Source organism: Pseudophryne corroboree (genome assembly GCF_028390025.1).
Source record: "Pseudophryne corroboree isolate aPseCor3 chromosome 3 unlocalized genomic scaffold, aPseCor3.hap2 SUPER_3_unloc_38, whole genome shotgun sequence".
Taxonomy (NCBI): domain Eukaryota; kingdom Metazoa; phylum Chordata; class Amphibia; order Anura; family Myobatrachidae; genus Pseudophryne; species Pseudophryne corroboree.
The window spans coordinates 632,856-645,125 of NW_026967528.1; the positions used below are offsets into that span (position 1 = coordinate 632,856).

Genomic DNA, 12,270 nt, shown 5'->3' on the forward strand with positions numbered 1-12,270 from the left:
GCAGGGATGTACCACATCTGTCACCCCTGTTAGTATATAAAATAATAAATAAGAGGAGCGGGGTCTATCCAGATGTGCTTTCTGGAGCTCTCCTCACTAAGTGGCTTCTTATCTACCCTACCTGATAGCTCTCAGCCACCACTGGGACCAAGACCCAATTTATTAAGTCCCCCACTCCTACTGTGCAAAAGCCGCTCGCTCCGCTCACTCCGGGCACTGTTCACTGCCGCAGCCTAGTGACGCCTATGAAGCCATGGGCTGTATTCTGGGGCTAAGTGCGCCCAGTCTTTCCTGCATGCTCCGGATACCTGACTTGAAGGCGCTTTTGGCTCAGACGGGAGTACTTGCTCTCCAGATAACACAGGTGCGTAGCTCCCGTGGTGATATTGGGGAGGGAGATAACTGCCATTTTAGATCCTTGTGCGTGGCCATCGCATGCTTTGCCTTCTGCCTTCAATAAGGTTTAATATAACTAAGTGTCCTGACGGCTGGACCGGGGTCACTACACTAAATTGAAGCATTTGCCTGGAGGTGAAACTACCTTCTATTTATATAGTAGCACTATAATCTACTTCCCTGGAAGAAAAAAAGACAAGGCTGAGATTTGAACTTTAATGGAGCCTAAAAGTAGGCCCACATCCACAACAGCCTGCAGGAAGTGCAAGAAATGTCCCAGATGAAAATCCACAGCAGAATACTGTTGACCCTCACACCAAGAGACACATTTCTTCCATATGCGATGGTAATGTTTCGATGCGACCATCTGGCCAGCTTGGAGCATAGTTGAGATAACCTTGCCTGGAATCTCTTTCCTGGCAAAAATCCTCCCAATATACTTCCATTGCATCAAACGTAGCCGTGGTAAGTCTGGATAGACGAGCGGCCCTTGTGTAAGACGATCATCCTGAATTGGCAGAGGCCAGGGGCCTACGAGTAATAAGGCTAGAATGTCTACATACCAGGCCCTGCGGGGCCAGTCTGGGGCAATCAGAATTGCTTGAACCCTGTCCCCTTAAGTCCTTTGAGAACTCTTGGAATTACAGGAACTGGAGGGTACAAGTACATCAACCGGTAAATCCACAGTGTCGCCAGAGAGTCCACTGCTGCGGCCTGTGGATCCCTCGTCCCAGAACAGTAACGCAGTAGTCTCTTGGTGAGCTGAGAAACCAACAGGTCAATTTGCGGGTAGCCCCTCCAATGAAATATCTGCTGAAAAACTTGCGGGTAGAGGCCCCATTCCCCCAGGTGCAGATAGTGTCTACTGAGGAAGTCTGCTCCCCAATTGTCTACTCCCAGAATTAATATGGCGGAAATGGCCTTGGGATTCCGCTCCATCCAGAGGAGTATCTGTGACACCTCCCTCATTGCAGTTCTGCTGTTTGGACCTCCTTGTTGGTTTTTGTATGCCACAGTTGGTGCGTTTTCCAACCATACCTGTATGGCCTGATACTGAAGGATATAAAAGAGGTCAGCAGAAGGGCATTGTAAATCGCCCTCCAAAACTTTTTTTGGAAGGGAAACCTCTTGATCAGACCACCTTCATTGGAACCAAGCCCCTAGGGTCACTGCACCCCAACCATGGAGGCTCGCATCCGTTGTCAACAGAATCCAATCCTGAATTCTGAAGTGTCGACCCTCCAGGAGGGAGATCAGCAACCACCATAAGAGGGAAATCCTGGCGTTTAGTAAAAGGCATATCATCTGGCGTATGTGCAGATGTGACCCAGACCATTTGTCCAGCAGATCCAGCTGGAATGGTCATGCATGGAATCTTCCTTACCGAAATACGTCGTAGGAGGCCATTATCTTTCCCAGTAAGCTTATGCAAAGATGTACCGCGATTTTGTTCAGTTTCAAAATGAAACATACCATCGTCTGAATTATCTTTGCCTTGTCCATAGGAAGGAACACCTTCTGAGACCCCGTGTCCAGTATCATTACCAAGAACTGAAGCCTCTGCGTATTTCTGCAGATTGAGAATCCACCCGTGATCCGTGAGTAGTCTGAATATAGCCATTATGAGATTGTCCAAGTATGGAACGATTTCACTTCCTGCTTGTGGAGTTGTAGCAACATCTCTGCCATCACCACTGATAACACCCTCAGTGCAGTTGATAGACCGAAAGGCAAGGCCTGGACCTGGTAGTGACTGTGCTGCAGTGCAAACATGAGGTAAGCATGAAGAGGCAGCCATATTGGGATGTGAAGATCCGCATCCTTAATATCCAGCGAAACCAGGAATTCCCCTTCTTCCATGTCACACTTGGTTTGAGTTGGGGATCTGATGACTGATAATTGACTGAGGGAGCAGCTATCGGCAAAGGAAGGAAACGAAGTGGCTGAATGTAGTTCTTACTCATGGATTGAAGCCTTAGGCCCGAAGATGTAGAGGGGTAGGCAATGAGGACACTGACCGAGAACGATACACTGAAGAAAGAGGAATTCAGTTTTAATGGGACCTCAATTATACACAACGACTAGGAGAGAAGTCTGAGTGAATTCTGAAAGACGAAAAGGTTCATGACTTGTAAACGATGCTGAAGAATACTGAATGAAGAAGTGACTTGTGATTTGTAAGCGATGCTGAAGAATACTGAATGAAGAAGTGACTTGTGATTTGTAAACAATGCTGAAGAGAGGATCGCTGTGAGCACCATCAGCAAACGGAGACCCTCTACCAGATAGAGGGCCCAGTGGTTAAACCACAAGAGCAGATGGACTGGGAGCAAAGGACTGCAATAACAGAACTGACCACCAGGCGGCCACAACAGAACCAGGATACCAGGGGTTAACCTGGGAGCGCAGGGCACCTTACAGCAACAAGTAACTTGAAGTACTGTCAACATAGCTAAGCATCAACCCCTTTTTATAAGGGAAGCCTGTACCGGATTGGCTGGACACGAACTGGGATACCTATTGACTTGGATTGGTCTCCGACATGGTGGCTCCCTGCACAGAGGACACATGTGGTACCAGCACACAGGCACTACATCTGGCCTCAGCCTCCCAGACGCCGCACTCCAGTAACAGGACACTTGGAAACAGACACATCCGGCTGCCATGCTCCGCTCCCCAGGACCCGGACCCCAGGCACCCAGCAGCAGCACCTGAAGACCTTGCTGCTGTAGCTCCTATCCATCGCAGCGACACATAGCCAGCTAAGAGGAAGGCCGCAGGGACCAGAACTCCGGATGCTGACGTGCCCCCCTTTTTAGGGTGGTCTCCGTACACCCACGCTGCTTAGTGGGATTCTTGGCATGAAAGGCACAACATAGTCTTGGAGCATGAACATCATCTGCAGCCACCCAAGATATTTCCTCCAGACCATATCCTCTCCAATCTATGAGATACTGGAGACGACCATACCTCTTGCGGAAGTCAAGAAACGTATGAACCTCGAATTTCTCATTTTGAGCAGCTTGAACCTTGGGAGGTTAAGGGAAAGCTGCCCGAAAATGATTTAGTACAAGGAGCTTTAGCAGAGAAATGTGAAAGGCATTGGGAATTTTCAAATAGGCAGGCAGTTTCACCTTGTAAGAAACAGGATTCAACACTCTTAATAGGATACGGACCGATGAATCTTGGAGCAAACGTTTTGGTAGGAACTTTGAGTCTGAGGTCTCTGGTGGATATCCAAACACGATCTCCCACTTTGAGACTAGGAACAGCCCTATGTTTCCGATCAGCGTAGGTCTTTTATTTCTGGGAAGTCTTAAGTAGCGCCTTATGAATTTGTTTCCAAATCTTAGTGAACTGACGAAGAGAGGATTCAGCAGCAGGAACCTCAAGAGGTGGGAGAGATTAGAAGGAAGGAGCTCGTGGATGAAAACTATGGTTAATGAAGAAAGGAGTGGAATTGGTAGGAGAATGATATAGGTTATTGTATGCGAACTCAGCAAATGGGAGGTAATCCATCCAGTCTTCCTGAGCAGTGGACATGAACATCCGTAAGAAAGTTTCCAGATCTTGGTCGACTCTTTCAGTCTGTCCGTCAGTCTGGGGATGGTAGGCTGAAGAGAAGTTCAACTTGATTCCTAGGACAGAGCCGAGAGCTTTCCAGAACTTGGCGAGGAATTGAGGACCCCGATCAGAAACTATTTACTGTAGAAGGCCATGCAAATTAAAAATCTATGAGAAAAACAATATGGATAGCTGAGGAGCAGAGGGAGACCGGTGAGGGGTATGAAGTGAGCCATCTTCGAAAATCATTCCACAATGACACAAATGGTGTTGTGCCTTCTGGAGACTGGCAAATCATTTATGAAATCCATAAAGATGCGAGTCCAAGGCTTTTGAGGTGTTGAAAGTGGATGAAGAAGACCCGAGGGAGATGTTCGTGGACTTTTTTGTTGAACACACTTGGAACAGGCTGCTACAAATTCAAAGACATTCGTTTTACGATGAGGCTACCAGTAGAATCGCTGAATGAACTTGAGAGTCTTAAGACCACCGGCATGACCCATGAAAGATGAAGAATGAGCCCAAGTAAAGCAATTGCCTGCAAAATTTTGGTGCTACAAAAGTTCTCCCCGGAGGAGGTAGAGAAACAGTATGAGTTGAAGCAAATGAAGCCAGAATCAGAATAAATTGTTTCTCAAAGGAGTTGAGTGAATCAACCAACCGTTTGAAAAGAACGAAAAAGTGCATCTGCTCTTCAATTTAAGGTTGCTGGGCGGTTAATAGTTTAAAGGAGAACCGAGAGAAGAAGAGAGCCCACCTGGCTTGCCATGGGTTTAAACAACGAGTTTAAACAATGGGTTTAAGCCATCATGGAAGGACTTGGAGAAGACGGAATGGGAGAAGATTCTGAATGATCAGGACTGAGGCTCAATGTTAGTTGATTAGGCAGAAGAAAAAGACCTCAAGTCAGTTTGAGAGGTTTCCTGTTAAGGACGAGGTTTAGCTTTCTTATGAGATGATTTTCTAGTTCTGCCCATTCATCAGCATAACATTACGGAGATGAAAGACCAAGGTCAGGAGGCCAGTAGCGACATAGCAGAAGTATTAAAGTGTGGAAATAGGGAGACATCAGTGAGCATAGACCCCCAGTGGCCATCGGTTACAGAAACATTGTGAGGTCAGTGGTTTATGGGTAATAGCAAGAAGATGTCATCCTTGAGCGGTAAAATAATTTATAGGAGCCAGCAACTGGAGCCTGCTACTGTCCTGGACACATGGACTGTTACGCCGTAGCTATACTGAAGCCCCAAGAGCGCTAATTGGATCTTACGGGGATTCAGGGGAGTAGGAGGGGAAAAAACCCCAGCAGCAGTCAAACAGTATGGAGGATGTAATCAGCACAGTCTGCCACCAGAGGGAGTCGACAGAGCAGGAGTGGAGGCCAGACAATAATAATAATAATAAAAGCAGTTCAGACGACCACTTACTGCCCAGGTAGGGCCGCAGCGGCAGAAGTCCCTGCCAGAAATCACTGAGGCTGTAGTGAAGGGCACTGATCATGGGCTGTCAGTGTCTGTAGCTCCCAGGGAAGCGGCTGGTTTCAGGAGGGCATGTGGCTATATTGCCAGTTTTCAAGGTGGCACTTCTGGCAGGGAAGCCCAGATCAGAAGAAACTGTCCGGCTATGGTGGGTGAACAAAGGTCAATAATAAGGCAGGAGAGGAGAGGTACCAGGATGCAGTGGCACAGGGTAGCGTATCTGGCTGCACAGGAACCCCACATGTATGTCCTCTATAATTCACAGCTCCGCCAGATTCCTCCGTAGCACCATGTGTTAGGACGAGAGGGGGAGATGCCGGGACACTGCTGGAGTGATGACAGGCAAGCGCTCCATGTTTCCCCGCTGCCACGACTCAGGGCTTCAACGGCCGGACAGTAGGAGAAGGCAGGCTGCGGGCAGGTGAGCTGACTAACCTGATGCGTCCCTGCTGAGGCCACCAATCCCCGTAGTATGCACCGCATCAGATGCCGGGAGAGCAGCTCTGCTCTATGTCTCCAGCCGCGGTCACCGCTGATCCCCAGTCAGCCTCTCCACGTGACTCCAACAGCATGGCTAGGCACAAGAGTGGACAGGGCACACAGCCCTCGGTGAGTAGCAGCGCTACCTCGCAGAGGTCTGGTCCGTGGTGGGATCACTGCACAACTTCAGTCCGCGGCTTCGGATCCGGGAGTACGCCACAACCTGCAAAAGCCAAATGAATGGCTCCCCGGCTCCGCAACCTACAAAACACACAGAGGGGAAAGAAAGGGCCTGAAAGAGCCTCTAGGACAGCTGTAAAAGGCAGAAAGGACCTATATGAAGCAGGGGCTCCTTTATCCTGCTTCCTGCTGCATTTCCAGTCAGGCCACACACCCCGTGACATCATTTATTGATGTTGAAAATAAAAGTAACGTAGATTTTTGCACCAATCTAAGACTTGCGAATCTACTTTGGGAGCCACCTCCCCCTTTTTTTTTTTAAACAGTCCCCAGCTGGACGAGGATAACTGGAATTCCATTTCTTGGAATTCTAACTTCCTACTGGGCGTAAACAAAAAATTTCCATCAGCTGTTTTGGGATGTTTAAACACAGTTTTTAACACAGGATTTGCTGCCTCTTCTAAGGAAAGAATGACTTAGCACTAATTAGCTCAGGTATGTCCACTGAGCTAAGACCATCCGCAGTGCAATGAGTCCTCATCCTCCAACGAATCCTCATCTAAATCATGTGTAGACTGTGAAGATGTTGTATCATGTCTATGTGATTTACTTACCACCAACCTTTCAGGCTGCTTTTTTGAGAGGCTGACAATTCCCTAGGTGTATAAACCTCAGAATGAATGTTGCATGTAAGGGTTAATAGGGAAACCTTTCACTGATATAGGAGCTGGTATAAACTGCTCAGCTACATTGGATAATGTCTGTGCAAAGTAGCCCATGAAGGTTCACCAGAACCTGTGCCTGCCTCACTGTACACGTGGGTAAGCGTTGTCTCGACCCAGCGGGGAGTTGTTGGAGCGACTCTAGGGTGCGTATAAGATGCTTTTTAGAAAGATCACTCCAAAAAAATAGTAATACTAAAATAAAAATAGGATTTTAATACCTACCGGTAAATCCTTTTCTCCTAGTCCGTAGAGGATGCTGGACTCATTTCGGAACCAAGGGGTTATACCAAAGCTCCAGAACGGGCAAGAAAGTGAGGATGACCCTGCAACACTGATTGACCAAACTTGAGGTCATCATCGGCCAAGGTATCAAACCTGTAAAACTTGGCATCCGTGTTTGCCCCCCGACCAAGTAGCCGCTCTGCAAAGTTGCAACGCCGAGACACCCCGGGCAGCTGCCCAGGAAGAGCCCACCTTTCTAGTAGAATGGGCATTCACCGAATTCGGTAAATGCAATCCTGCCTTGGAATGAATTGTACCTCTGATCCAGCGCGCAATGGTCTGCTTAGAAGCAGGATACCCAATCTTGTTGGGAGCATACAGGACAAACAGAGCCTCTGTTTTCCGAATTTGAGCAGTCCTTGCGACATAAATTTTCAAAGCCCTGACCACATCTAGGGACTTTGATGCAGAGAAGGTGTCAGTAGCCACTGGCACCACAATAGGCTGGTTTATATGGAAAGAGGAAACCACCTTCGGAAGAAACTGCTGCCGAGTTCTTAACTCCGCCCTATCTTCATGGAAGATCAAGTAAGGGCTCTTGTGAGACAAGACCGATAACTCAGGCACCCGCCTTGCGGATGCTAAGGCCAACAGTATGACCTCTTTCCAAGTGAGAAATTTTAACTATCTCCTGTAGAGTTTCAAACCAATGTGATTGAAGGAACTGCAACACCATGTTAAGATCCCACGGTGCAAATGGAAGTTGGATGGGCAAAACCCCTTTCACGAACATCTGAACTTCTGGAAAGGAGGCCAACTGTTTCTGAAAGAAAATTGATAAGGCCGAAATGTGGACCTTATTGGAGCCCAATTTCAGACACGCATCCACACCTGCCTGTAGAAAATGGAGAAAAACGTCCCAAGTAAAACTCTTCCGTTGGAGCCTTCTTGGATTCACACCAAGATACATATTTTCTCCAAATACGGTGGTAATGTTTAGATGTTACTCCTTTCCTGGCCCGAATGAAAGTGGGAATGACTTCTTCTGGAATACCCTTTCGGGCTAGGATCTGGCGTTCAACAGCCATGCCGTCAAACGTAGCCGCGATAAGTCTTGATACATGCACAACCCCTGCTGCAGCAGGTCCTCGCGAAGAGGAAGAGGTCGAGGATCTTCTATGAGTAAATCTTGAAGATCTGGATACCAAGCCCTCGTTGGCAAGTCTGGGACAATGAGGATCGCCAGAACCCTTGTTCTTCTTACAATCTTGAGAACTTTTGGAATCAGTGGAAGTGGAGGGAAGACATACACCGACTGAAACACCCACTGTGTCACCAGTGCATCCACTGCTATTGCTTGAGGGTCTCTCAACCTGGAATAATATCTCTGAAGCCTCTTAATGAGACGAGATGCCATCATGTTTACTTGAGGGAGTCACCACAGATCTGCCACCTCTGCGAAGACGTGTGGGTGGAGGCCCCATTCTCCTGGATGGAGATCATGTCTGCTGAGGAATTCTGCTTCCCAGTTGTGGATAAAAACAGAGTTTTGACAAATCACATCTTCCACAGACTTTCTCCAGGTTTCTGCATGAGACTCAGACTTATCCAATCTCTTATTGATATGACTCACACTATCACCTAATTCTTTCACCCATGCAGGCTCATGGTGTGCCGGTAGCGCCACCACATTACAACCCTGTGTCCCCATAATGGCTTCCTCAGGGGAAGAACACCGTGCCTCAGACATGCCACACACGTGTACACCACACCACAGACACTCCGGGGCTTATAGGGGACAGACCCACAGTAAAATCTGTCAGAGGGATACAGAAGGAATTGCCAGCTCACAACTCAGCGCCAGTAATAAATTGTCTGTGAAACACAAAATGCCTACAGAGCTGCAGCGCCTTTCTAATTACACAATGTACATAGCACCAAATTTCACTGCGCCCCCCTGTTTTGCACCCTGATACCTGTTTCAGCAGTGGAGGAGGACCAGCGGTCTTCTCTGCAGCCTGGAGGGAGAGAAAATGGCACTGAGCAGTGTGCTGTCTGTCTGAGGAAGAAGACCCGCCCCCGTAATGGCGCGCTTTCACTCAAGACTTAGAGAGACTCATGTTTATACTGGCGGGGGTAGGACTGTGCCGCAGCATCTGCCAGTCCTATAAGGGTTCATGCTGCCCAGGGCGCCCCCCAACCCCCTGCACCCTGCAGTGCCTGTGTGTGTGGGAGCATGGTGCGCAGCGTTCCCGCCCGCTGCTTGGTACCTTTCTAGCCGTCCCGATGTTGAAGAGTCTTTTCCTCTTACACTCACCTGTCTTCTGACTTCTGGCGCTGTAAGGGGGGGTGACGGCAGGCTGTGGGAGTGTGCACATAGCCGCAGCTAGCGTTCAGTACCCCTCAGGAGCTAATGGTGTCCTGTCAGCTTAGAAGCAGAGCCATGAAACTCACAGAAGTTGGTTCCTACTTCCTCCCCTAGGTCCCACGAAGCAGGGAGGCTGTTTCCAGCAGTGCTCCCTGAAAATAAAAAACCTAACATAAGTCTTTCCCCGAGAGTGCATCCAGTCTGCCTGGACACATTTTCTAAACTGAGGCCTGGAGGAGGGGCATAGAGGGAGGAGCCAATTCACACTCTGGAAAAGTCTTAAAGTGCCCACGTTTCCTGCGGATCTGTCTATACCCCATGGTTCTGAAGTGACCCCAGCATCCTCTAGGACGTATGAAAAATATGAAAACTTATGGCTGCTAAAAAACAGCAGCCCTCTGACCATGGTCTGACTCCTGCCGCACCAAACAAAAACTGACGTGCACATGCGTGTAGATGGTGACACTAAAATTACTGGTGATCATTGTGAATGTCTGAGGTTTTGATACAATGCAAATTTGTTGAGATATTGTTTTTTTTTTCAGATTGAACCATGGGTCGTGCACGTGATGCGACTGGCAAAAGGGAGCCATTGGTTTTGGCCGAGATCGGCATTTGTTGGTGATGCCTTGTAGACAGTGAGTAGTATCCATCTACAGTGGAAGAAGCATGGACACCAAGAATCTCAGCGGCAGAGCAGTGGGCGAAAGTAGACCATGACAAATCGGGACCACAGGCATTTAGGGCGCCTAGCAATCACCAATCGTTCCAAACGCATCAGGAACTGCACCAATAGTACAATGCCGGACCCAGCCAAGCAGTCCCAGATCTGGTGAATTGGAGGGCCACGTGAGATGTGGCACGTCAGACTGGTGCTCTGAAAACCAATAGAAGCCTTTCGGCAACTATTCCGCCACTGAGAGTACACCTAAAGTCTAAAACTAATGTGATAGCTGTTTTTATGGTAATTATTTTGAGCAATAGAGTAGGACCTGCAGTATAGTGGGGTCCCTTGTCGGGAGCTGCAGGCTTAAATGCACTGAGCAATACATGAACTACAAATCCACTTTTTATTATGGTTAGTTAAAATAGTGAGTGCAAGACACATTTATGTATGTAGTAAGGCTACTGGGAGACCTTAGATTGAGCAATATTGGATCTGGCCATTACATTCCCTAAAGTCATAACCTCATAACTGCACAGAGCAGGAACTATTATTCACGTAATTAGGAATGTGTTCATCATGAACAAGTCCACAATTACCGTCTGAAGGTTACACAATTATTTCAAGTCTACACAACTGATATTTGAGGATAAAGCCTTTAACAGAAAACACCCCTGAAGAAGTCACTATTGGAGAAACGCGCTGATCACGCGCAATTTGTATTTAGAGTGAATTGGAGTGGATAAGAACAAGCCCGCCCATGCAAGGGTGACAACAAGTGCAAAACGCTTGTCTTATGATTATACAGATATGTACTTGTGATAAGCTTTTACTCTGTTTTACTTGAAGTTCTAGATTCAAATTTCATTTTATTTCTGAATCTTATACGAATTGTATTTGGTGAGCTCAGGTCTACTGTATAGCAGAAAATATTTCATACCTGCATCATCTAACAAAATGCATATAAATTAGGCACTCCACAAAAAACAATTCTAATGATATTATATACATACATACATATATACACATTTATATATAATCACTAATAATAAATTTCTGCTTGTTACTTTTAATAACATTATAGTGATGTGTGTAATAACTCTCTAAATGTGATATTTGTCATGGATAGCCTTGTGTTATAAACACCCAACTAAGAACAGGACTGATGGCGAAGGAGGGTGTAGGATAAGAGATTGCTGTAGTGACTGAGCAATGAGAATATGTGACTTCTGTAATAAGTGTTTATTACTCACCTGTGCTGATATCTGTAGGGATTTCCTCCTCCTTACACTGCTGATCACCCCTCACATACGTCTCTTCTTCTCCCTCTATATCTTCTGCCTTTATATCAGTCACATACGTCTCTTCTTCTCCCTCTGTATCTTCTGTCTTCATATCAGTCACATACGTCTCTTCTTCTCCCTCTGTATCTTCTGCCTTTATATCAGTCACATACGTCTCTTCTTCTCCATCTCTATCTTCTGCCTTTATATCAGTCACATACATCTCTTCTTCTCCCTCTATATCTTCTGCCTTTATATCAGTCACATACGTCTCTTCTTCTCCATCTCTATCTTCTGCCTTTATATCAGTCACATACATCTCTTCTTCTCCCTCTATATCTTCTGCCTTTATATCAGTCACATACATCTCTTCTTCTCCCTCTATATCTGCTGCCTTCATATCAGTCACATACGTCTCTTCTTCTCCCTCTATGTCTTCTACCTTCATATCAGTCACATACGTCTCTTCTTCTCCCTCTATGTCTTCTACGTTCATATCAGTCACATACGTCTCTTCTCCCTCTATATCTTCTGCCTTTATATCAGTCACATATGTCTCTTCTTCTCCCTCTATATCTTCTGTCTTTATATCAGTCACATACGTCTCTTCTTCTCCCTCTGTATCTTCTGCCTTTATATCAGTCACATACGTCTCTTCTACTCCCTCTGTATCTTCTGCCTTTATATCAGTCACATACGTCTCTTCTTCTCCCTCTATATCTTCTGCCTTTATATCAGTCACATACGTCTCTTCTTCTCCCTCTGTATCTTCTGCCTTCATATCAGTCACATACGTCTCTTCTTCTCCCTCTATATCTTCTGCCTTTATATCATTCACATACGTCTCTTTTTCTCCCTCTATATCTTGTATTTTAGTATTAGACAGACGTTCTACCTAAAAAACAAACAA

General features: G+C 46.7%; 1 protein-coding gene across 3 annotated transcripts in view; it reads right to left on the reverse strand.

Moving 5' to 3' along the window:
• Positions 1 to 12,270, reverse strand: part of LOC134984136 (zinc finger protein 391-like) — a 36,396-nt gene that overhangs the window by 13,114 nt on the left and 11,012 nt on the right. For all 3 annotated transcript variants that reach the window (XM_063949762.1, XM_063949760.1, XM_063949761.1), the window contains exon 4: positions 11,331 to 12,251. In XM_063949762.1, coding sequence (XP_063805832.1) covers positions 11,331 to 12,141 — 811 coding nt within the window. In that variant the 5' untranslated portion in view covers positions 12,142 to 12,251. The remainder of the gene's footprint in view (positions 1 to 11,330; positions 12,252 to 12,270) is intronic.